Source organism: Phascolarctos cinereus, unplaced genomic scaffold (genome assembly GCF_003287225.1).
Source record: "Phascolarctos cinereus isolate Bilbo 61053 unplaced genomic scaffold, phaCin_HiC Scaffold_726;HRSCAF=1367, whole genome shotgun sequence".
In the NCBI taxonomy this organism is placed as follows: domain Eukaryota; kingdom Metazoa; phylum Chordata; class Mammalia; order Diprotodontia; family Phascolarctidae; genus Phascolarctos; species Phascolarctos cinereus.
The window spans coordinates 420,452,599-420,477,338 of NW_027556098.1; the positions used below are offsets into that span (position 1 = coordinate 420,452,599).

The window sequence follows — 24,740 nt, forward strand, 5'->3', positions numbered from 1 at the left end:
GAGAAGATCTGGATGGGATTCAGGAGTGGTAAATGGCCTGGGGTGGGCCAGGTGGACCAGTGAAATGAGTGAAGTGGTTTGGGATGGGTGAAGAGCACTGTGAAAGGACTGCTGAGTATCTAGGTGGGCTGGGCCGGGCCAGATGCTTCCAAGAGATGTCAGTGTTCTGGGCTACTGAGATGTGTGTTAAAATTCAGGGTCCAGGTCCCGTGTCCCCATCACTACCATCCAGTGGTGGTGTGAAGTTCAAATGAGAGAGCAATGTAGATGCTTAAGGAAGCCTCTTCCCCTCAGTCTCCCCCTTCCCACAAACCATAGAAGCCACTAGGCTTCTCTCCCATACTTCTATTATATGGTTATGTATGGGGCAGGGCACAGACATTATCAAGAACCCTCTTCAGAAACGTGGACTTTATTTTGCGAATAGGAGACACTGGCACAGGAGCCCTCACCATGGCGTGCCCTCATGTGAGAAGGCGCTGTGCTCTGTGAGCAAAGCAGAGCTGAAATATATCAAAAGAAAGACAGGATAGGCAGATGTAGAGAATTCAGCCCCGATGTTCACACGCACTGTTTGTGCTCAACCTGTGGTAGAACATTCAGCGCTTGTACTGGTGTGATCAGCCACAGTCAAACACACTGAATCTTGACTCCAGTGTAGTGATGTCATTTTTGTCCTCTTCGAGCTGGAAGGGCAGCAAGTAGTCATGTATGGGGGGAGGGGTGGCACTGGTCAGGAAGCCCCAACAGGGGGTCTCACCCCAGCCCAACTGAAGCAATCACAGCAGGTCACTGCAGGGAACAGGGACAAGGACTGGGGAGATCTTTAAAGGAGCATAGGCAGGGGTTTGGTGAAACGTGCCTGGGTCAGTCTTGCCATCTGGTGGCCCTTTCTAAGGCCAGGCGCCCTCTAAGAAGTGAAGCTTCTGGGGCAGAGTTGATTTGAGCAGCAGAGAAGAAGGTCCTGGGACCCTCCTACAGTTGTCCTGGGGTAGGAGGTGCCTGGTCCCCCTCTCTGCTCAGGATCCCTCCACTGTATTCTCTGTGTGGGGGCTTCCCTCTTGCCTCACACTTATAGGCTGGGTTGCCCAGGAGTCAGCTGCCCCATCCTAGGCATTTGGGGAGGCAGGGAGAGGGCTATCCTATGCATTGGCAGGGAACCATTGGAGTGATTTCCTAGTGGGATTTATTAGATTTCCTGGGGCAGAGGATTCCAGTAGAAGAAAAAGGAATGATTCTTTTTTGGGGTGTTATGGGGGGCAAATATTTGTGTGTTTTGTTTTTTATCAATCTTACTGCTTTCTGTAATATCATCTGTTGAATATTCAACACTAATATCTATTAATTTACCATACTGATCATTAAGTATGAAGGTAAATATGCGTAATCACAAAGTTAAAAATATTTAGCTGCTGGTGCTTGACAGGAAGGACACCAGTATTTATTAAGAGTCTACTATGTGCCAGATGCCTTAGAAATACTGTCTCCAGTGATCCTCACAACCACCCTTGGAGGAGGGTGCTATTATGACCCTCATTTTACAGTTGAAGAAATTGAGGCAGCCTCAAGAGGTGAAGTAACTTGCCCAGGGTCACACAGGAAGCATCTGAGGCTGGATTTGAATTCAAACCCTGAAGTGTCCAGGGCTGGTGCTCCTTCCACTGAGCCATCTGATAGCTTAGCAGGGTAGAAAGGACCACACAGATGGTGAATCATTAAGACAATACCATTTGACTTAACCAAGAGAGTGAGGCTATTCTGCAAGAAAATGCAGGGAAATGTATGAAAATAAGAACAAAAGTTTATCTGTTTTCTACCAATTAACTGTGAAGGTAGGGCAGTGATGAATTCCTAATGGCATAAGGCTTTTCTGGATGTGCTTAGAGTCTAAATGAAAAACCTTTCGTGGTGGACTCCATCATGAGCAGAGGGACAAATTCTTGGAATTAACCATGAATAAAAGGCCATTTTTCACAAGCAAATGGCCTTCCCTGCCTCCTTGAAGTTGCAGGTCCAACCCCACCTCCTGCAGGAAGCCTTTCCCAATCTTCTTTGATATCACTGCCTTCCCAGGAGATTGCCCCCAATTTATCCGTACCTTGTATGTATAGAATCATTTGCCTGTTGTCTTCCCCCTTAGACTGGCAGCTCCCTGGGGGCAGGCACCTGATATCGGCACTCCGTGGAAGCCATTCTCTCCCAAATCTTCAGTTATCTCTTATTTGCTCAATGGAATCTCTTTTCTGGATCCTCAGCCTTCGATGCCACTGACCAACCTCTCTTTCTGGATGATCTTTCCTCTGGGATTTTTTTCCCCCCATCACTATTACAGTACTGATGTGCCCCTCCCCCCAAAGCCCCTTCCCAAATAGAAAACCTAGAGGAAGAAGTAACAGCAACTTTGTAACAAGTAAGTCAAGTTAAGCAAAACCAGCCTACAAAGTGCTTATGTGCACAAAACCCCTGTCCTTTTCTGTCCCAGGTGTACACCCTGTCTCTACCAGCAGGTGGTCGTAGGCACCATCTGACCTCCTCTGGAGTCATGCTTAGTCATTGCCCTGGTGGGAATTCTTTGGTGTTTCCTCGTTGTTTCTTCATAATACTATTGCCCTGGTACAAACCCTCCTCCCAGTTCTGCTCACTTTGCTCTCTGTCAGCATTCTCTGAAATCATTTCTCCCATCATTTCTCAGGGTGTAACAACATCCCCGTCCCACTGTGTGCCCAGCCACTGCCCCATTGTTAGATACTTCCCTTCCTCTCCCTACCCCTCTTCTCCTGTCCTCTTCTGTCTTCTTCCTTAACCTCCATCTACCTCTGTTTACCTAAAGTGTAAAATGGCAATAACACCAGCAGCTATCTCCCAAGACTGGTATGGAGATACTATGGGATTGTATTTGTAGAGTGCTTAGCACAGAGCCTGGCACAGAGTAGGTGCTGAGAACCTGTTTCCTTCCTCCTCTTCCTCTCCTCCTCTGGAGACAAGCGGGCCCTCTGGCCTCTACTACATAGCATCTCTGCCCCTCAGTGTCCTGATAGATCCATCGTGGGCAGGACCCAGATAACTCAGAATCAGTGTTCGGTGACTGGTCTGCCTCTACTCTGGTGGCCTGGCATTGCCCAGGGCACATTCTACTGGTGGCAGAGGAGAGAGGACCCCTGTTCCCAGCAGTTTGTCATCCTTTCTGCCCTTCCCCTTGGGGTGAGGAGCAGGAGTCCTAACATCTGGGTAGGTCAGGGTCTGCCCTCATAAAGCAGAGGCTGAATGGAGAGGGGCGTCTTCCTCCTGGGGTCCCCTGGGCACGGGCTGAGCTCACCGCAGGGTGGCATAGAGGCTGGGCTCCACTGGTCCTGAGGGGGGAGGGTCCTTGGCCCCAGCCTTGAAGCTGTTGGGGTTCAGCTGGGCGTAGGTCACTTCCTGAGGGTCTTCCCTTTTGGGAGCCTGGCAGGAGGAGATGGAGGGATGGAGTGGGACATGGGACAGGAGGGCTGAGGAGGGGAAAGGACCCTGAACCTTCCCAGCTGCGTGGGGCTTTGGGGAAGCCTCTGCCTCCCTGTTCCCTCCAGAAGGAGAGATGTGTGAGTGACTCACAGCTATGTCCTCTTGTCTGGCCTCCTCTGTCTGTCTGTCATCATTCACAGCAGCATCTGGAGGCAAGAGGAGAAGGCATGAGGGGCCAGGACCAGGCTCTTCCCTCTGCCACCCCAGGCCCCCCTGCCCCTGCCCTTCTCACTCACATGGGGTCTCTTCCAGGGAGGTCCCAGCTGGGTCAGAGCTGGGGAGCAAGAAGGCACAGAAAGTTGAGGGGGAAGGTCTGGGAAGGTGGTCAGGTGCGCTGGGGGAGGGTCTAGGGGGAGTCAGGGTGTGTCTGGGGCCTTACCTCCTGGTGGTCTTCCTGACCTCTGCCTCTCTGCCCCCATTCCCTGTAAGGAGAGGGAGAGTCAGGGTTTAGTGGGGCTCAGCTCATGCCCCATTGGGCCCTCAGCCCAGGTGGCCCCCAGCCCCAAGAACTCACTGAGTCTGGCCTGATGCCGATGGCATCGATGGCAGAGAAGGAGGAGGAGGAAGAGGGAGATCAGAATGAGAAATGCTGAGACTCCTATCAGGATGCCTGCTGCAAGACCTGGGGAAGCCAAGGATGAAGACCAGGGAAGGGGGAAGTGTTAATGGGAAACTGATCTTTGAGGAGCCCCCAGTCCAAGGGGAAGGAGAAAGAGCCCTGTCCTCAGGGACCCTCCAGTTTTATTCAATAATTCAGTTCTGTTATTCAGTCATTTTTCAGTCATGTCTGACTCTCCATGACCCCATCTGGGGTTTTCTCTGCAAAGATACTAGAGTGATTTGCCTTTTCCTTCTCCTGCTCATTTTAAAGATGATGAACTGAGGCCAACAGGGTTAAGTGACTTGTCCAGGGTCACACAGCTAGTAAGTGTCTGATGCCAGATTTTAACTCAGGAAAATGAGTCTTCCTGACTGCAGGCCTGGCACTCTGCTGCTCCACCTGGCTGCTCACAATTGAGGTCTACAGCCCCTTACTCATGCTGGCCCAGGCCCTGGGCTAGGTCACATCCGTAGGAAATAAGGCAAAACAGAGCTAGCTCCTGCCCAAAAAGGGGCTGACATTCTCCTGGAATGTTCTGTGGTATATTCACAAATAAATCAACGGGGTCTCATCTGAGGAGTGGGATGGCTAACAACTGGGGAGGGGGGCAGGAGAGGCTTCTTTAGGACAAGGCTCCTCAGCTCAGCTTGGGAGGGATCTTTGCATTGTAAGAGGAGGAGGTGAGGAGGAAGGGCATGCCTGGCAGGGGAGACAGCCTGGTCAAAGGCCTGGAGGTGGGAAAAGGAGAATCACAAAGTGCTGTGGGAGGAGTGGTGGGAAATGAGGGGGGCCCTGCATGGGGTGGGCAGACCCTGACTGGACATCCAGCCCCTGCCTCCCTCCTCTCTCTGCTGGGAAGGCTCCAGTTACTCACCAAACTGTGTGCTCCCAGATTCAGGGCTTGGAGAGAAGGTCCCTGGGGATGAGGAAGGGGGCAGGGTTAGGGGCTGGACAGAGGAGTGCAGAGAGGCCTGGAGGGTCTGCAGGGAGCCCCAGATGTGCCCAGATGTGCTGGTGTGGGAGGTTGAGCAAGCCCCTCCCTTCTCTGAGCCTCATTTTTGCATCTGTTAAATGGGTGTGTGTGCTCAGTGACCTCTCCTGGCCTGTCCACTTGTGAGATTTGATGATTCCATGATTCTTCTGACCCCTTTTCTAGCTCCTGTCTGAGCTTTGGAGGCAGGGAAGGGATACAGGGGAGGAGAAGGGTGAGGAGCTTGGTGGTGTTTAACCTCCCCCCTCCTCACTGTCTATACCACAGGCCTGCTCTGGTCTCCTCTTGGCTCCCCCTCTTCAACCCCTTTCCTGGGACCTAGTAGACATATTGTCTGTCTGTGGGACCAACATAACTGGAGAGGTGGCAGATGGTGAGGGTGTCTAGAGGGTCCAGGGAGGAGAGGCCTGACTGTCTGCATTCTCTGAGCAGGACCCATGGCCCAGGCTCCCCATCCCCCCCTCTGAGCCTCCTCTTCCCCCAGCTCTCCTGGCCCCTGGGATCCCTTGTGCAAGTAGGGAGGTGCCCCAGGGCCAGTGAAGGAGCTCAGGAGGGATAGGAGGCATGGGGTGGGGCTGGGCTCCCTCACCTGTGACCCTGAGTACCAGGGGGTTGCTGGGGGCTGACCACTCGTAAGGGCGGTAGCTATGAAAGATGTAGCATTGGTAAGTCCTTCCGTGGATAGCGCTCACAGCAGGGATGGAGAAGTTGGCCAGAGACCCCCTTCCATGGGGCTGGGCCCTGCCTTGGGTGATCTGTTCTCCATCCTTGTACAGGGCAAATCTGTCATTCCCGTCCTCTGACTGGCACTGCAGGGTCACATTGTGTCCAGAGGCCACCTGGGAGCTGGGCAGGGCTGAGAGGGAGGGTGGGTCATACAGGCCTGGGGAAGGAGGAGGAGGAGGAGAGCCTGGAGTTAGGGCTGTAAGTCTCCTCCTTCAGGGTATGGGAGCAGATTTGGTTGGTGGGAGAACTGGCCTGGGCCTTCCTTAGACCCCTGCCTGGGTGTGGAGATTTAGTTCGTCTTTACAAAAATGGTGAAATCAGAGCTTTGAGGGGAGAGGGAGAGGAAGGACCTTGTGCAGCTCTGGAGGGAAATGGAAAGTGGGTGAGTGAAGACTGAGAGAGAGACAGAGAAACAGACAGAGTCAGAGAGAGACTGAGACTGGGCAGGGAGAGACAGAGAGAGAGACAGAGAGAGACAGAGACAGAGACAGACAGAGACAGAGACACAGAGACAAATGGGGGCCAGTGTTGGGGAGGGAAACATAGACAGGGCATCTTCCTCCCTGATCTGGGGCTGGGAGCCCCAATCCCTGGTCCTTCACTATAGAATCTCTCTCCAGGGACATTAGGGGTGGAGGCACATTTAAGACACATCTCTGCAGTTTGGGGTAGTCATGAGCTCCCCAAAGCAGAGCCTGGCTCTCATCCTGGACCCTGGTGGGCACCTGGGGCAGGTGTGGGAAGGAGAGTAGGAGGCTTGGCTGAGATTTCTGCTTCACTTCCATCCTCGCCTCCTAAACCTTCCTGTACAGAAAATCCTTGGGGATACACAGAGGAGACACCCCTCTCCTCCCCTCCCTGTGCCTAGGCCTGAGCTGAGAGAGGGGAGAGAGCAGCAGCAGGTCCACCCTGGCCTCCCTCTCCTGGCTTTGGCAGGGTCAGGGCTGGGAGGGGGAGATGCCCCACCATCTCTGTGCCCCCTCCCTAGGGAGCTCTCAGCTCTGTCTGGTGACCTGAGACCCAAGCTGAGCCTCCCGCCTCCTCTCTGGCTCTGACTGAGGCAACTGGTGGTGCAGTGGATAGAGCCGTGGGCCTGGAGTCAGGAAGAGCTGAGTTCGAATCTAGCCTTAGACACTTGTCAGCTGTGTGATTCTGGGCAAGTCACTTCCTGTCTTTCACCTCAGTTTTCCCCATTGTAAGACTGGGATCCTTGTAGCACCTACCTCACAGAGGTTCTGTGAGGACCAAAGGAGATAATGCCTGTAAAGTGCTTGGCACACAGTAGGTGCTGTATAAATGCTGATTCCCTTCCCCCACCTCTAGCCCCAGAGGGAGAGCAGAGGCAGAGACAGGGGAGATGACAAGAAGGGCAGAGGCAGAGGGTGCTTGGGGCCAGGCTGGGCTGGGGAGGAGCTTAGGGGCTGCTGGGACCCAGAGCCAGCCCTGCCTGAAGGGCCTGGTGTGTGTGTGTGGGGGGATTCCTCACCTGTCACCACCAGCTGCAGGGGGTCACTGCGATCTGACCAGTGAGATGAGTGTTCGTAGAGGCAGTAGTAGGTCCCAGCATGTTCCGCTGTCACTGATGGCATGAGAAACTCGCCCTCCATTTCATTTGATTTCATATCCATGATCCTTTGCCTTCCATATTCCTCCCATTTCTCCAGACGGTACTCATCACCTTCCCATCCCCCCCGGCACCTGAGGGTCACACTTGTCCCCAGTGGCACCAAAGGGCCGTTCTCTGCTTTGAGGGAGGGTCTGGGGAGTGTGTCTGGAAGTGAATGAGAGCTGTCAGTTCCAGGGCACCCCCTTCTGTGAGCCCCCCATACTGCATCCCCTCACTTTAAGCCTTGTTAGCCCTGCCCAGACCTCCCCCTCCCTCTCCTGGGGGCAGCTGTCTGCTCTGGGCAGGGGGAGTGTGGGGGGAAGGACTCACCTGCCTCTGCCTTTATCCTCTGGCCCAGACACAGCCCTGCAGAGAGGACCCTGGTTACTCCCAGGTCCCCACATCCTCCCCACCCAACACCCCCAGAAGATAGAGACAGAGGCCCAGAGCCTGGGCTTAAGGCTGGTGGGAGTGAAAGGGGCTGGATGCCAGAAGACCTCTCCAAGAGCTCCAGCTTCTCCCCCCTCCCTCCTGGCTGGGTGACCTCAGACTCATCACTCCCCTTCTCTGGACGAGACTTTCTTCCTCAACAACGTGCAGGTGGGAACAGGTTGGACTGAATGGTGTGTAAAGTCCCCTCAAACAGGGGGTTTCTAAAGACTCACCAAGGCACAGTAGGACAGAGAGGGTGTGGGTCATGGGTCCCAGCAGCTGGTAGGAGAAGGCTCTGCAGTCTGACCAGGACAGTCTGAGGCACAGGACGTGACCAGGGCTGGCTCTGCTCTGAGTTTGCCAGACCCGAGAAGGTTCACTTCTCCTTCCTCTCTGTGGTTGCTGCTTCATCGACGGCCCCATGCTGTGTGTGTGTGTATGTGTGTGTGTGTGGGGGGGGGTGAGGTGAAGTGGGAGGGGTTGGGGAGTCCTCTAGTGTCAGGATGGTGGAACAGTTCTTACTTTTTTGGTGATAATTCGGGCCCCACAGCCTGTGAAAGATCGCCAGGTAAGCATTAGGTGTCTGCCTCACAGCATCCCCCTCCCCGGTAATTGGCATGTGCTGGTCTCACTAGGGGCCCATGAATCTGACCCTGGTCCCCAAACCAGATCCTGCCCTCAGCCTGAGCCCTGTCCCCAGCCCTGCCTCTTTAAATGGGGCTCAATCCCTCACTGAGCAGACAGGGATGATTCCTGGGGTCCTGGTAATGAAGGGGTTAAAGCCAAGCCCCAGAATAAGGGGCTGAAGGGGGAGTTGCTGCCTCAGGGCCCAGGATGGTCTCTCCTGGAGTTTTCCAAGTCACCTTGCTAGCTTCAGCCACTCCTCAGCACTGCTGAGGCCTCTGCCTTCTGTAGACTGCAGGCCCTGGGACTCTCCCTCCCAACTTGCCCTCAGATTGGCAGGTCACGTCCCCAGGACAGGGTAACTAATTTTTTAATACTGTTGCTTTTGAGTCACACCCCCAGCTTGCTCCCACAATCACTTAGCCAGTTGCTGTCTCCCCAGTATCAATTAACCAAGGGACGTCAGTTAGCTCACATTGATTCCACAAGCATTTATTTAACTGTTACAAAATGATATTTACTGGGAATGTATAGCAAAGTATGAAGTACCAAAAAATCCTGTCCTCTGCCCCCAGCTGGTGGGCCTGCTGGCCCTTCTGGACAGCCACGTTGTCCTTAGAGACGGTGGATTCAGACATAAAGTGGTTACTGGGAAAACGGCCAGCCATCTTTAATAGTGTTTACACCCCAGACTTCTAGATCGCAGCTCGAGGGATGCTCACCCCTTCGCAGCTACTGAAGTCCTCCTGCATCTTCTGTGAGCTGCTCTCTGGTCCCCATCATGGCTGAGGGGAAACCCCACACCTCTGTGCTGCTAGGCTAGCTGTTGGACATCCAAGTCCAGTCACAGGCTTGGCATTAGAGCCAAGGAGTGTGTGTGTGTGTGTGTGTGTGTGTGTGTGTGTGTGTGCGCGTGCGTGTATGTGTATGTGTGTGTGTATGTGTATGTGTGTGTGTATGAGTGTGTGTGTATGTGTATGTGTGTGTGCGTGAGGGGTGTGTGTATGTGTGTGTGCGTGCGTGTGTGCACACATGTATGGTGTGTGTGTGACTGCATGTATGTATGTGTGTGTGTGTGAGACTGAGTGTGACTTTGTGAGTTTGTGCACACTCAAACATGTAGGAAGGAGTCAGGCTCTTTGGGGAGGACACTTCCTCCATCCCAGGGGTTATAGTGGCAGTGCCTTACCTGTGGGACACCTTCATACCACCCCCTCAGGTGGTACCAGAAGCAGCAATGCCCTCAGCTTCCTCAAAGCCAGGACATCACCAGCCTCTTCCTGGGAATCCCTCAGGGACTTCATACCTCCTGAAAGGAAGCCACTAGAGGGCCTGCCTGAGTGGACCTCCCTAGTGAGGAATGTCTTTTCTAAGCCGGTCCACCAACATCCCAGGCCTGCCAAATCTTGGCCTGGAAAAGGCTGGGCCAGAAGGGAGCGGCCACCGGTCTGGCACAAGCCTTAAAATGACTGAATTAGCCTCAAGTTTGGCTTCTGGTCCTGAGCCCCCACCCACCTCTGAGGCCTCTTCTCCTCTCTGACCCTCTCTGCCCAGCACCGTTACATAGATGAGCCACACTGTGGCCACGCACATATTTTGTTGAACCACACAAGAATCCTGGAACCCCATAGAGGTTCTGGGTGGGCACCAAGAAGACGTCAGCCTGAGCACTGTGGCTGAGGACTCTGTGGTGCGTGGCCAGGTCTTTCACCTTCCCTCAGATAGGCCTCGAAGCTCACGCCTCTGGGCAGAGGAAGAGGAAATGGGGACTTTTTTGGGGTGTGGAAGATGTACCCACATCCAGCTTCGCTTTCCTTGCCCTGTGACCCTCAGCACTTCCAGAAGGGGAACTACCCCGCTATGTCACCAATCCTTTGTTTCAGTCTTTTGGCCTAGCCACAAGTGAGTCTTTTAGACACAGCTTAGGACATAGCCAGGAGGGCCTTGGATACTGAATCCCACCCCTCCATTTTATAGGCGAGGAAACAGAGGCCCAGAGACTGAGTTTTCTGGAGTCATGTAGTGAGTGTTGGGCAGAGCCAGGGATCCAAGAGTGGCCCCTGCGGTTCCTCCCAGCTCTTTGCCCTCCCCTGGTGTGGACATCACAGCTGGGCTCTTTTCTCACTCTCAGGCCCTTTTTTTGCCTCCGCACATTAGCCCACAACTTCCTCCTCCCCTGAGTAGTATCATGCTAGTTAATAGAAATCTGTCCTGTCTTACAGCACTGGGGAGATGGGAGTTTAACCCCTTCCAGGCTCAAAGTCTCAGTTGGGATTGTTGGGAGTGAAGAAGCCAGGTTGCAGACAAGGACCATTTTGAGTTGACTTGGCCCCCAGGTGGATGGTCCTGTGACCAGGCGTGGGCCCTTTGGGCAAGAAGGCTGTAAATGTGCTTCTTAGGACTTTAGTGGGATGCTTCGGAGTCCTCGGGGACTTCATTACCCACTCTTTAATTTCTTGGCTTGTGACTTCCTTTCATTTTTTTTTTTTTTTGGAGGGGAGGGCAGCTTTAATCCCATGGGAGCTGTTTTCACCTGGGAGCATTTTTACATATTTTGATTCAAGTGTTGGTTATTCATGTGCTGAGGCTCAGAATGGTCCACATTACCAGGTGTACAACCTGGAGTGGGATGCCTTTCAGTTGAAGTTGGCATCTTGCTGCAGTGGGAGCTCCCTCCCCCCTGACCTCCCTCATTCTCCGCACAGGACCTGGGGCTCTTCTCTCTTTCTTCTCAGGGCCAGGGGTGGGTTCCTAGGCCTCCTTCTTCTCTGTCCCCTCAATGCCCATCACATGGCCCAGAGCTGTTTTTTCTCTCTTTCCTCAGGATCCAGCACATACTCTCAGCCTCCTACACAGTGGCCCATTCTTTTTCTCTTCTTTCCCCTCGATAACCGGCCCAGGGCTGCTGTCTCCTTTCATATTGCTCTTCTCAGTATCCAGTACTGGCATAAGTCATAAGTCTCACAGTCTGTCCTCAAGGACTGACAGTAGTAGATCCCAACACAGCGGCTTCCCCAGCTGCTAGACCTGTTCAAGGATGAGTTTCTAGGTTGCTTCAGCATACATCAAGATGAAAGGGTCCTAGGACAGGAACACAATGTAATTCTCTTCTGTCCCTCTCCCACTCTCTCATCATTTCTCAAGCATTCCTGAAGCGTTGGGGCTGAGGGTCATGTCAGGAAGTAGGGGGAGATGTATGGGACCTCTGGCAGAGAGAGAGTTGATGCTGCTCCCAAGCTCTCTACAAGCAATTATTAAGCCCTACTATGTGCCAAGCACTTCTGTAAGTCAGGATGATATCAAAAAAGGCAAGAACAGTCTCTGATCTCAAGGAACTCATCGTCTAATGGGGAGACAACAGGCAAACAACTATGTAGAAATAAGCTGTAGACCAGGGAACTTGGAGATAATTTCTGAGGGGATGGCATTAGCATTAAGGGGACTGGGAAAGGCTTCCTACAGAAGGTGGGAATTCAGCTGGGGCTTGAAGGACCCCAAGGAATAAGGGAGTCAAGGACAATCATAGCATGGCTCCTCCCCCAGGACGGCTCAGGCCTCCACTGCCCCTGCTCTGTGTTGGGTTAGCTGTGGTCAAATGAGATCAGAGGTCTCATCAGGGGTCAGCAAGACAGCCACCTTCCTGAGCTCTGGTTTGTACCAGACCCTGTGGCATGAGAGGATCTTCTGGTCTTCTGTGTCTGCCATGATCATCAGTCCTACTGGAAGTATGAGCTAAACATTCTATGGGAACTCCAGAGTTGCATGGCCATGGGGAACTACCCAAACTGACCCTGTGACTGTCACTGACCCTAGAACTCTTGGGTCCAGATCTCTGTAGCTGGGGCACAATCCCCTCCACATACTCTCTGATCCAGGGAAAGCTGCTAATGTGCCCTTGGCTAAATTCTACCCACCCATCTCTTTGCCTTTCCTAAAAGGTCCCCTCTTTCAGAATGCCCTCCCTCACCTTTACCACTTAGAAGCCCTAACATTTCTCCACGTACTGGCTATTTTCTCCCTCCTTCATTCAGTGTTGGTAAGTGCCTTCTACGTGCCAGGTAGTATCCCTCAAACTTCAAAGTTATAGTAAAGCAGTTTAATTAGATTGAGGAAAATGCACCTGAGGAAATTCATCGGCATCAAGCACTCCTAAGTATCTGAGGCCCAGGCAGGTGAGACAATCTTTGCCCAATCCACAAACCCTGGCAGATCTGGATTCTCTCATTCAGGGCATTAGTTATACCTAATGTCATTGTCACATCTGTAAAATGGGTAAGCACACCATCTAGGTGTAGGGCCCTTGAGCAAAGTGAAAGCAATACAGAGGTGAACCATCATTTGGCCTTTTGTGTTTCCCTGTTGAGGATGTGGACGTGCCTCTTAATGCCTTCTAGAGAATGGGTTTCCTCAATACTGGCTGAATTGGTTGGCTCTTAGGATTGTGGGAAGGAAGCTTGTAGGAAGAGCTACCCCTTTTTTTGGCTCAGAAAAATCATGGGAAAAATACTCACCCTTTGTTTATCCTTCTCTGTTGCACTCCTGACTCACCTGCACATTCTCTGTAAGGGCCCATAAATCTCTTCACCCTAGAAGCTCACTCCAATCAATGTCGCTCCAAGCTGCTGTAGCATTTACAGTGGCCACACCCTGGTAAAACTACCTTGTCGGGTGGGCTAAACAAGATTGAGGGTAACTGACAGGCTTCAAACCTGTCAGTGAATTGTGGGAGTGGTTACCCAAGCGTATGAACCCCTGTGGTATGGGTGGACACAAAGAATTTGTTCCAACAGCCATGAAGTTTGCTGAAGCAGGTACTGTGGGGTGCTTACAGCCTGATCAGATATAGAAGATGCCAAAGTTATCCACTACAACCCAAGCCATTGCCAGTCATCCTGATTTTTGCCTTGCTGCTGGACTTTCTGGAAGAGAAAGTGAGGCCAACAACTTTGTGCGTTTCTGCCTTGCTTAAATCCAATTCACGGGCATGTCATTTGTCCTTTATGTTTTGTTTTGTTTTTAATTTTTTAATATAAATTTATTTATTTTTAGTTTTCAATATTCACTTCCACAAGTTTTTGAGTTCCAAATTTCTCACCCCTCCCCCACCCCAAGATGGCATGCATTCTGAATACCCTTCCCCTGGTCTGCCTTCTCTTCTATCTCTCCCCCCTTCTCTTATCCCCTTCCCCTTCTATTTTCCTGTAGAGCAGGATAGACTTCTGTACCCCATTTCCTGTATTTCTTATTTCCCAGTTGCATGTGAAAACATTTTTTTTTAAAACAGGTGTTTTTAAAACTTTGAGTTCCAAATTTTCTCCCTTCCTCCCTCCCCACCCACCCTCATTGAAAAGGCAAGCAACTCAATATAGGTTGTACATGTGCAGTTATGCAAAACACTTCCTTAGTAGACATGTTGTGAAAAACTAACTCTATTTCCCTTAATCCTATCCTGCCCTCCCATTTATTCTATTCTTTCTTTTGACCCTGTCCCTCCTCAGAAGTATTTGCTTCTGATTACCCTCTTTCCCAATCTGCCCTCCTCTCTATCACCCCCTGCTCTCTTGTCCCCTTCTCCCCCTATTTTCCTGTAGGGTAAGACAGATTTCCATACCCAATTGAATGTGTATGTTATTTCTCCTTAAGCCAAATCCTATGAGAATAAGATTCCCTCATTCCCTCTCACCTTCCCCTGTTTCCCCTCCACTGTGAGAGACTTTTCTGTTTTTTTTGTTGAGATAATTTACCCCATTCTACCTCTCCCTTTCTTCTCCGAGTATCATCCTCTCTCATCCCTTAATTTTATTCTCCAGATATGACCCCTTAATCCTCAACTCACCCTGTGCCCTCTATCCATCTACCTATATATACATACATATAATTTTTTTCCTTCAAGTACCCTAATACTGACAAAGGTCTCATGAGTTATAAATATCATCTTTCCATGCAGGAATGTAAACAGTTCAATCTTAATAAGTCTCTTATGATTTCTCTTTCCTGTTTACCTCTTCATGTTCCACTGGAGTCCTGTATTTGAAAGTCAAATTTTCTGTTTAGCTCTGGTCTTTTCATCAGGAATGCTTGAAAGTCCTCTATTTCACTGAATGACCATTTTTTCCCCTGAAGGATTATACTCAGCTTTGCTGGGTGGGTGATTCTTGGTTGTAATCCTATCTCCTTTGCCCTCCGGAATATTATATTCCATGCTGTGCGGTCCTTTAATGTAGAAGCTGCTAAATCTTGTGTTATCCTGATTGTGTTTCCACACTTGAATTGTTTCCTTCTGGCAGCTTGTAATATTTTCTCCTTGACCTGGGAACTCTGGAATTTGGCTACAATATTCCTAGGAGTTTTCCTTTGGGGATCTCTTTCAGGAGGAGATCTGTGGATTCTTTCAATTTCTATTTTGCCCTCTGGTTCTAAAATATCAGGGCAGTTTTCCTTGATAATTTCTTGAAAGATGATGTCTAGGCTCTTTTTTTATCATGGCTTTCAGATAGTCCAATAATTTTTAAATTCTCTCTCCTGGATCTATTTTCCAGGTCAGTTGTTTTCCAATGAGATATTTCACATTGTTTTCTAATTTTTCATTCTTTTGGATTTGTTTTACAGTGTCTTGATTTCTCATAAAGTCACTGTCTTCCAATTGCTCTATTCTAATTTTTAAGGAAGTATTTTCTTCAGTAATCTTTTGGACTTCCTTTTCCATTTGGCCAATTTTTCTTTTTAGGGCATTTTCTCCTCATTGGCTTTTTGGACCTCTTTTGCCATTTGGGTTAGGCTATTTTTTAAGGTGTTATTTTCTTCAGTATTTTTTGGGTCTCCTTTAGCAAGCTGTTGACTTGTTTTTCATGATTTTCTTGCATCACTCTCATTTCTCTTCCCAGTTTTTCCTCTACTTCCCTTACTTGCTTCTCAAAATCCCTTTTGAGCTCTTCCAAGGCCTGGGACTGATTCATATTTTTCTTGGAGGCTTTGGATGTAGGAGCTTTGACTTTGTTGTCTTCTTCTGGTTGTATATTTTGATCTTCTTTTTCACCAAAGTAAGATAATATAGTCTGACTCTTTTTGCGCTGCTTGCTCATGATCCCAGCCAATTACTTGAGTTTTAAACTCTTTGTTAAGGTAAGAGTCTGCTTCCAATGTGGAGAGTGTACTGTCCCAAGCTTCAGGGGTTTGTGTAGCTGTTTTCAGAGATACTTGTAGGGACCTGTAAATTTTCAGTTCTTCCAAGGTGGTATGATAAGGGGCGAGGTGTTTACTCCTTTCCTGGCCTGTGACCACAAGTATTCCTTTCTGTCCTGTAACTGTGAGGAGGGGTTTCTCCACAGCCACTACAAGCTCCACCACCCAGCGTCCTCCTCACCCCAGCACTGCCGCCCAGAACTGTGACCCAGATCCACACACGGGCAAAGCAAGAGATTCCTGCCTCAGCACTGGCAAAGAGATCCCTGCAGTCCCTCTCTGATCAGCCACTGGATTCCCCCTCAGTCTGTGGGCTGGAAGCTTGGGAAGCAGCTGCCCCCCCCAGGGCCACGCTCTTGGGGAATGGAGTGGAAAACCCGCCTTCCTCTCTGACCACCGACAGAAACAGACTTTTCCCACTGACCTTCTAAGTTGTCTTTGGCATTCGTGGATTGAGGAGTCTGGGAACCTCCACAGCTGCTGGGCAATTCAGTCCTCTGAGGCCTGCTCCAGGTTTGCTGCGGCCTGCACGCCCATGCCCCGCTGCACTGCGCTCCCGACCCAGCGCGATACACCTTTCTGATCAATCATCCAGGTTGTCTTGGGCTGGAAATTTGTTTCACTCTGTCTTTTTGTGGGTTCTGCTGCTTCAGAATTTGTTTAGAGCCATTTTTTATGAGTATTTGGAGGGGTTTGGGGGAGAGCTCAAGCAAGTCACTGCTTTCACTCCGCCATCTTGGCTCTGCCTCCTCATTGGTCCTTTTTGAATGGAAGTATGAAGAGTGAGACTTCACCTCTAGACCTCACACATTGGAAGTACCCTCCACCCCTTCAGCTTTGTCTTCTGATTGGCTGGTTCCTCCTTGATCCTCCATTTTCAGGAGGACGGATGCTCACACCAGCCAGATGCTCGCTCCTCTCAGTTCCAGGCTTTGTCTACAATTCCCCAGTGCTTTTCCTCCGCACTCCCCAATTTTTCAACTCTCTTTTACATATTGAATTTTCCCACTAGAATGTAAGCATCTTGAGGGCAGGGATTGTCTTTCTGCCTCTATTTGTATTCCCACCTCTTAGTGCAGTGGCTGGCACTCTGTAGATGCTTGATGTGTGAACTCTCCTTGACTTGGCTTGACTTGACCGGCTCTCCCCTTCTCAGGAGCCATTAGTGAATTCTTTGTGTGACCCTAGTCCCCAAGCCCACTGATTTTGGCCTCTCTCCTTTTTGTTGGAGATCAGCGCGATGAGGTAGGAAAGAGTGCTTGAGGCAAATGGAGCAAGTAGGACATGAGGTAGGAGATGAGATGCGGGATATGACCAGCCAGAAAAGTGATCAAAGAAGAGGATGCATTGAAGCCACCCCCCGAGGGTGTATCTGTGTGCTTTCACAAAGCACCCTCAGTTCAACGACAACTCTTCCCCTTTCCTGTTCTCTTTGCTTCTCATCTGTCCACAGGCATTTTGGAGCCAGGAGTGCTCCTCCAATTCTCTTGTCCCCTTCCCCATTCCATAGAGTTGTATTTAAACCATACCATTTGTTAGAAAAATCTGAAACAAAAATCTGCTACAGGAGTAAGTGAAGTTCGAAAGCCTTTGTTATACATCTTTCCGGAAGCAGGCACACTGCACCCTAGTAGCACGTGTGCACTGGTACAGTGGTGGAATCAACTTTAAATGGTTAGCAAGATCCATACTACACCCGCCTGAGCCTGTGATTGGATGAGATCAGCCGAGTTACACTCTCTCTGAACCACCCATCCCATCTTCCTCCGTGTTTCTCCTTGTCATGTTATCTCCTCCCAGTTCATGTGTTCCATGTTCAAAAATGGTGGCTATCTCCACTCTGGGGGTGTATCAGTTAATATTCAATAAGCTTTTTAAGCAAGTACAGTGAAGAAAAGCCTTTGCCCCATCCCTGATCCTGATGGATTGCAATGGGTTTAGCCTCCAGGGTGCTTTTTTAAGGAACTAGTTGTTTGCAGAATGTTTGGGGCACTTTCTGATTGGTTGAGGGAGTATCCACAAGATCTTGGAGGTCCTTCTCAGAATTCCCTTGTTCTGTTGTGGAAGCTTAACTCTTAATCCTTTCTTACACCTTTGATCTGGCTAGCTGCCTTTGCCTCCTACAAGGAGCAGGGGCTGCTCTACTGCTTTTGGGTGGTAAGGCCTGTGGCCTATGCTCTGCCTCCCATGTGGAGTAAAGCCCAGGTGGGTTCTGCTTCACGGGGAGCAGGCCCTCTTGGGTGCATCACCCCAATAAATGCCTTTAACTTGGAGACTGTCCAAGTGAATTCTTTCAGGACACTAGGACCTACACACTAAGACCAAACATTCTTGGGGGCCACCCTGAACTTATCACCAATGGCTACAGAGAAGGTCTAAGTGAATTCTTTCACTCCTGAACTAGCTCTCTAACCTCAACAAATGCATTGCACCAGTGTGAGGGGTAGGGTAGAATTAGGGAGAGGGGAAGTATAGAGATTTGCTTTCTTGATCATTAGATCGAGGGTCTCTTCAGTCTCTGGTTTATACTTCGGACATTTCTGACTTCCAGCCTTCTTAGAAAAGATGGAAAAGGCCAACCCCACTTCAGGCTGCTGAAGAGAAAAAACTCTGGGAAGAAGTTGACCTGAGAGGACCCAAGTGTCTCCATCCTGTCTGATGAGATTCAAATAGATTGGTCAATGGGAAGCCCATTATCTCAAGTACTACTTAAAGCCACTTTAGGAGACAAGGACATTTAAGTAGGCTGGGGGCCCCTACTTCCTCTCCTTCTCCAGGCTGGACAGTGGAATAATGATGTGCTTAGATAATGCTCAAAATGCTGAACTACCCTACCCCCCTTGCCTACACGTCCCTGGTTGCCTCATCTCCCCACCCACAGCAGCTTTTCCACTATAGGAATTGTGTGGGATGCCACTCAAATTAAAAAAACACACAGAGGTATCCAAGGAGAAACAGAAAGTTAATTTATTATTATTATATCAAACCTCGAGATTTGGGTGTCCCTCCACCAGAATACTCTGATGAAAGGAGACACAGACAGAAGCAAAGGACCTGATTATATACCCTAATGGGCAAATTCCCCCCTCCCACCAACTGGCCAAATTTGGCTCACATTCTCAATGTACAAAACAATGAACACAATATACATATCTATATTTCTTAGTTTGCTGAAGTAATACCAAAGAAGTAATTAAAGATGTGCAGTCAAGCTAGACACTGTACTGTACAGCCAGGTCACCATGACTGAAATATAGCAACAGGTGCATACAGGGGGGTGCTTCTTCAGGAGTTTCAGGCTTGGCAAACTTTAACTACTTAACAATGGCATGGGGGGGTACTTGGGGTTGAATTCCCATAAGTCAGGTGATTTCTAGTAAATCGAAACTTAGGCCTGTCAGGCTGCTGTGCCTGCCTTGAGTCTAATACAATTTCTATTTATTCTTCTAAGAAGTTTTCACAGGACCCTAATCCCACTCAGCCTTATCCCAAACCTTAAAGACACTGAGCAGTCTTCACTGGGACATCCCATTCAAGAACCCATAGCTTCTCCTGGCTGGTGGCCATCTCCCTTAAGTGAGGGGGGGGGGTCCATCTCCCTTAAGAGGTGTCTCCCTGAAGTGACCATCTCCCTTAGAGAGCTGCCTCTCTTAAGGGGCTGTCACTACCCTCCCTTAAGCTGGGGTCTCCCTTGAGCTGTGTCTCCTTTTAAGGGGCAGAAGAGCCTGCTTGGTGTATTGTGCTACCTGGAATGAATGCCTTTACTTGGTTTGGAGACAGCCTGAGTGAATTCATTCCAGACGACTCATACACCATGCACCTCAATATTTTGGGGTACCATTGAACCGCAACAATTTCCCTATTCCCATTTGGCTACTCTAGAGACTCTGGGAAGATTCTCTTTGGATGAGATCTGGGACTCTCTTTTTTTGTTGAGCTATCTCTCTTCTAATGGGAGAGCTCCTTCACTCTGTAATGGTGGAGGGGAGGGGAAGGAAAGAGGCTAGAGATATTGATTGTGCCTCCCATTGGGCCACAAAAATGATGCCCCAGTGCTGCAGGGAGGAATCATCCTTTGCTACGTGTAGGAACTCTGTCTGTAAGAATATTATTTCTGGTTACTTAGTTTTGCAAGAAATTGTGGGTTTTTTTTTTTGCTAGTTTCTCTAAAAAGCTAGGACAATTTTCTTCCCATCCTGTGCTTCTTCAGTGTTTTATTTTCTCAAGTATGTGTTCTGAATGGGGCTATATAAGTACACTTTTAATTATTATTTATTTATTTATTTCATTTTATTATTTATTATTATTTAGCCTAAATTGCCTCAGGCTTTTGAAAAAGTTTCAGTTTTCAAATCGATAAAGCCCATCGTTTAAAGTTTGTTTAATTTTTGCTGGCATGGAATGAAAGCAACTGGGAATTATTTTTTGCAAATAGCATGATTTACCATGTGTATTGGTAAGCTGAAATATTTCCTGCGAAACTATGGAAGGATTCTTTCCCAGATGGATTTTTTTTTTGTGACATTGAATCTTGACACCATCTTCTTTCAGTCTGTTGATTTTGCTTAACCCATTGCTTTGCAATGCTGTTGCCTTAGGCAAGTATTTTGAGACTTAGGAAACTTCCTTGAATGGAAAAAAATCTGCTGGCAGGTTTTTCAGTGTGGTCAGTTTCTGTGTCTGAAGATCTTTGCTTCCTCTTCTGGAGGAGGAAGCATTTTATTTGCATTTTTCTTTCATTTTTCTCTTCATTGGGAGTAGATAATCTTTTGAGTCACAGATAATTTTGTTCCTGGTTGTATCCTGGAATTGTTTTTAAATGTTATTCTTATTTTGCTTTACTAGTTTTTGGAGATGTAACAAGTTTATCAAAACTGACTTGGCTTTGTCCAATGTTATTCAATCGCTATGCCAAAGAAATCTTGGTTTGGGCCTTTCTGTGTTCAATGAATCAAACTCAGGAAAAGAAATGTAAAAATACTTCATTAACTCAGCCTGACGTGATTTCAAACTTTTGGAGGCTTTTTAAAAAAAAATTTTTTTTTAGGTAATTGGGGTTAAGTGACTTGCCCAGGGTCACACACAACTAGTAAGTGTTAAGTGCCTGGTCTGAGGTCATATTTGAACTCAGGTCCTCCTGACTTTAGGGCCAGTGCTCTATCCACTACACCACCTAGCTGCCCCTGGAAGCATTTATAGACTGGAGTGAGCTACTTCCATCTGATGCAAGTAATCAATGAGGAGATGAGATTCGTGCTGCCCCAGTCTGTCCCTCATTACAGTATCTTGGGGAGATGGGATTAGTGCACACGTGCAAGGTATTTCCAGACCACAGTCTCCTGCAGGGTGGTTGTCCATATGCCCAAAGTTTAAGCAAGGTGGTAAACATGAGGTCACTCAGACTCTGCATGAGTAACTGATTTTGTACAATAATGCCCCGTTCCATGCTATCCAGACTCATGGTGCAGCATGACAATTGGACCCACATCTCGTCTCTAGCCTCAGCTGCATCATTTTAATCTCTGCTGCTTGTAATCTGGGAGTCAGCCTTGGGAGTAGTTCTTGCCATCAGGGGAGACACTGCAAACATATGCAGCAAATGACTCTATAAAGAAGACCAATAGAAAACCTACAAACATGATTCTTCAGCTGTGAAAAATCAGGTTAGCCATGTTAGCCTCTCCCATGGAGCGGAGATCAAGACCCCTCCTTGCCTTTCTATATGGAGTCCAGGTGGGTATGAATGCTGTCAAACATTCCAGGACCCCAAGTACAGCCCTCCTGACCTATGAAAGCCCATACCCCTGCCCTCTCTGCCAGGGGAAAGTCGAGTATGGCCACAGCTCTAAATGCATGAGCCTCAGTACTGAGTGTCCCCACAGCACCTATGGTCTCATTGATGAAGACTTGGAAAAACGTGTGCATTCTGCTCAGGAGGGCTAGGCTGTAGGTGGCCCCGGACATGGGCAATAAGTCACACTCAGGTTCTCCTACTAATGGAGATAAGTAGCAGACACCTGGATGGCTTCATGCTTGCTGTTCAAGAGCATACTTGCAGGTAGGGAGGGTATGGGCCACAGGCCAAAAGAACACTATCCATCCTGCAGCATTCCTGCCAACTTTGGGGAAGCCAATAGTGTGCTTTGTTATTGTGGGCATGTGTGCATACATACTGTAGACTTGTACTCAAACCATTTTGAACTCCAGTGCCTGAGAAAGACCTTAAACCTGGATTGGTAAATCAAGAGAGACATTTTGGCCCACTCTGGGCTTAATCTACCACAATGCTTTGTGTGTTCTGGACATGCATTGTATTGCTCTCTGAGTGAACCCAGAATGCCCCTTTCTGTGTCAACAGATGAAGCTGACCAGCATTCTTCTGTTTATGACCACTAAGGCGCCTTAACCCAGACACTACTTTGAATAATGGGACTTTTCTTTTCTTGGTATTTTATGGACATATACTATGCTATGCCATGTTAATGGATCTATAATTTCAATTGACACTTTGGCATTCTCCTATCTTATTGTATTTACAACCTATTTAATTAAGAAAATTCCTTTCTCGTGCTATGATTAAACATATATAGAGACCATGAATCTGAGTAACACAGACATCCTGAATCAGGGTTTAAATGTCCTCCTAAAATTGCTTGATTCAGTCAGAGTTAAAGCTCTGGCTCCATGTACATGTTGCTAACTTAAGGGAATAAACAATATGAATTTACTTATCACTTAGCTTGCTGCCTCTTTAACCAGCTTTCAGGTTGACAGTAATGGTACCGTGATTTCTGATGGAATTGAAGGAATGAGAGAAAACACCAGCCCACCCCAGCTAGTGGCTCAGATGCCTCAGGATCCATTTTTTCCTGGAGTTCTAACCCGGACTGGGTCGGGTAAGTTCTCCTATTCCCAGCTTCCATGGACCTCCCAGTTGTTTGGTTGAAGTCCAAAAAAAAATTCCCTTTAAGTTAGCTCTGGGGTTGGGAATCAAGTTGAGATTTAATTGCTTTGTATCAGTTAGATCCCCTCAGGTAAGGGTCGATCTAGGATGGGTCAATCAGAAACTAAAACTAGAAATCTGGCTAATAAGATGGCCACCTCTTATACGTCAAGCCATTACCAATCTGATGAACACCAGCGGTGTCGGTTAACTAAAGATAGCCCCAAATTATGTTGGCCACAATGGGGTTCTTTTGACCAAAATTACTTTATCTTAAAACCAAATTAAGTTTGATGATCAAGAAAACATCTATCCAGGAGGGGAATGTTTTCATCTTTGGGTTGCTGAGATGGCCGAGGGAGAAGGAGAGGCAGAGGCCTCTTCCCTTAGCATCACCACCTCTCTCCCCAGCAGTGGCTAATTCCTTCTACTGCACCCTCCCCTCTTGCCCAATAGCCCTAGCCTCTCCCTCTCCTCTAACTTTTGCTCTTCCTTTACCCTATTCCTCACCCTTTCCCTTAAGGATTTCCCATAATTTATAGCTGAGCTTGCCTCCCAGCTTGCCCAGATGCTAGCAACACAGGCTGAGGAGGACCTTAAAGCAAAAAGGGAGTTTTGAACAGCTCCCATCCAAACCCCACACCCAACTCCTAACGTGGGAAGGGACCACAAACCTGGTATTTATCACTATTGCAAGAAACCAGGGCATTGGGAATCTGTATGCAGGACCCATCTCAAGGTTATAGAAAAGCAGAAACACCGGAGGTGACAATGCTCCCCCCAATGACTATCGCGGTGTTCTGAGCAAAGGCTGCAGGATCTGGTCCCCATCCACCCCTACCCTGTCAAGTCTTGGATCCTTGAAAATTCCCCAACCCCACTTTCTCCAAATAATAATAATAGCCAACTCATGTTGGGGGTTTCTAACAAGCCTTTAATTCTCCCTATCCCTGTTGTTAATTTGTGCTCTCTTTATATTTGTCCTATCAATTTGTCTGTCAGTGTGTGTCGCTGTGTCTGTGTCATGTGTGCTGTGAGTGAGTCTATTACCTTGTAAGATATCAAGTGCAGGCAGCCAGAGACTTCTAATAATCATAGCTTAGGACTAGATTCAGTTATTATTATTTCTCTCATGTTGTTGCAATAAAAAGTTTTACCCAGCCTTTCAAAAAGAAATTCACTCAACATCCTTTTCTTCTTTTTCCTTCTTTCCTTTTTCCTCTAGAATTTAACTCATCCTGGTATAAAAATCAGTCATTAGAAATTAAGAAAATAACTACATTATGGAATTCCCCATAGAGAATGAATGATTGTTCACTCAAAACCAAGAAAAACACTGGCTACTTCCAGGTATAATTTCATAATTTTCATATTCACAAATTATGATAAAATCACTTCTATACTATAAGCAAACTTGTAAATTCTCCCCTCCACTAAGCCAAGGGGCATTTGTGATGGAAGAGGGGATCCCATTTTCTCAGTAAACCGATTCATTATTTTGGAATTTCACAATATTTAGCAAGTTCTTTTGAAGGGCTGATAAGATTTTATGAACTTTCCCAAACAGATGGTCCCAAGGAATCTGGTAAGTTTATAAATAAGGAGATTTTACAAGGTCTCTCTCTCTCTCTCTCTCTCCTCTTCTCTCTGTCTCTCCCTCTCTCTCTTCTTTTCCCATACAATAATTGTTATTCTTCCCTGTTAAAATATACTTAAATACTTGATAAGTTTTAACGTTATTACAATAACCTCTAATAATTTAGTAATCTCACAGCAGCCATATCAAAAGAGAAATTAAATTGCCTAATGATACAATTGTATCATTCTCTTAACAGTCTTTCTTATGCGGTGGTTTCCCAACATTCACAATATAATAGAATTTAGAAACATAATAACCCACGCAATGTCATGGACTTAAAACATGAAACAAACTTATTGCCAATCAGATGACATCAGTTCAGTTAAATGCATTTTTGAATTACATAGAAAGTAACTTCATTTTTTTTTTTATCACTTTTGGTACTCTATACTGACTGCATTAAAGGCAAGTATAGAATAATTTTGATCCAACTATGCTTTAACAAATTTAATTTTGCAGTTTCTAAACACATTGCCTGAATTACAAATATTAAGT

The 24,740-nt window shown here is 48.0% G+C and overlaps 1 protein-coding gene across 5 annotated transcripts; it reads right to left on the reverse strand.

The window, feature by feature from the left end:
* Window positions 1–396: 396 nt before the first annotated feature.
* Window positions 397–8,300, reverse strand: LOC144454286 (platelet glycoprotein VI-like). 5 transcript variants are annotated; one of them, XM_078146018.1, is made up of 10 exons: window positions 8,091–8,299; window positions 7,756–7,791; window positions 7,306–7,590; window positions 5,683–5,976; window positions 4,977–5,018; window positions 4,016–4,123; window positions 3,881–3,923; window positions 3,738–3,775; window positions 3,592–3,647; window positions 397–3,441 (listed from the first exon to the last, which is right to left on the reverse strand). In XM_078146018.1, the coding sequence occupies exons 1-10, from the start codon at window positions 8,278–8,280 to the stop codon at window positions 3,313–3,315; spliced, it is 1,221 nt and encodes a 406-aa protein (XP_078002144.1). In that variant the 5' UTR covers window positions 8,281–8,299; the 3' UTR covers window positions 397–3,312. The 5 variants fall into 5 exon arrangements, with proteins under 5 accessions (XP_078002144.1, XP_078002142.1, XP_078002145.1 ...); XM_078146016.1 differs by having other exon boundaries at window positions 397–3,647; window positions 8,091–8,300; XM_078146019.1 differs by lacking the exon at window positions 4,016–4,123.
* Window positions 8,301–24,740: the final 16,440 nt, after the last annotated feature.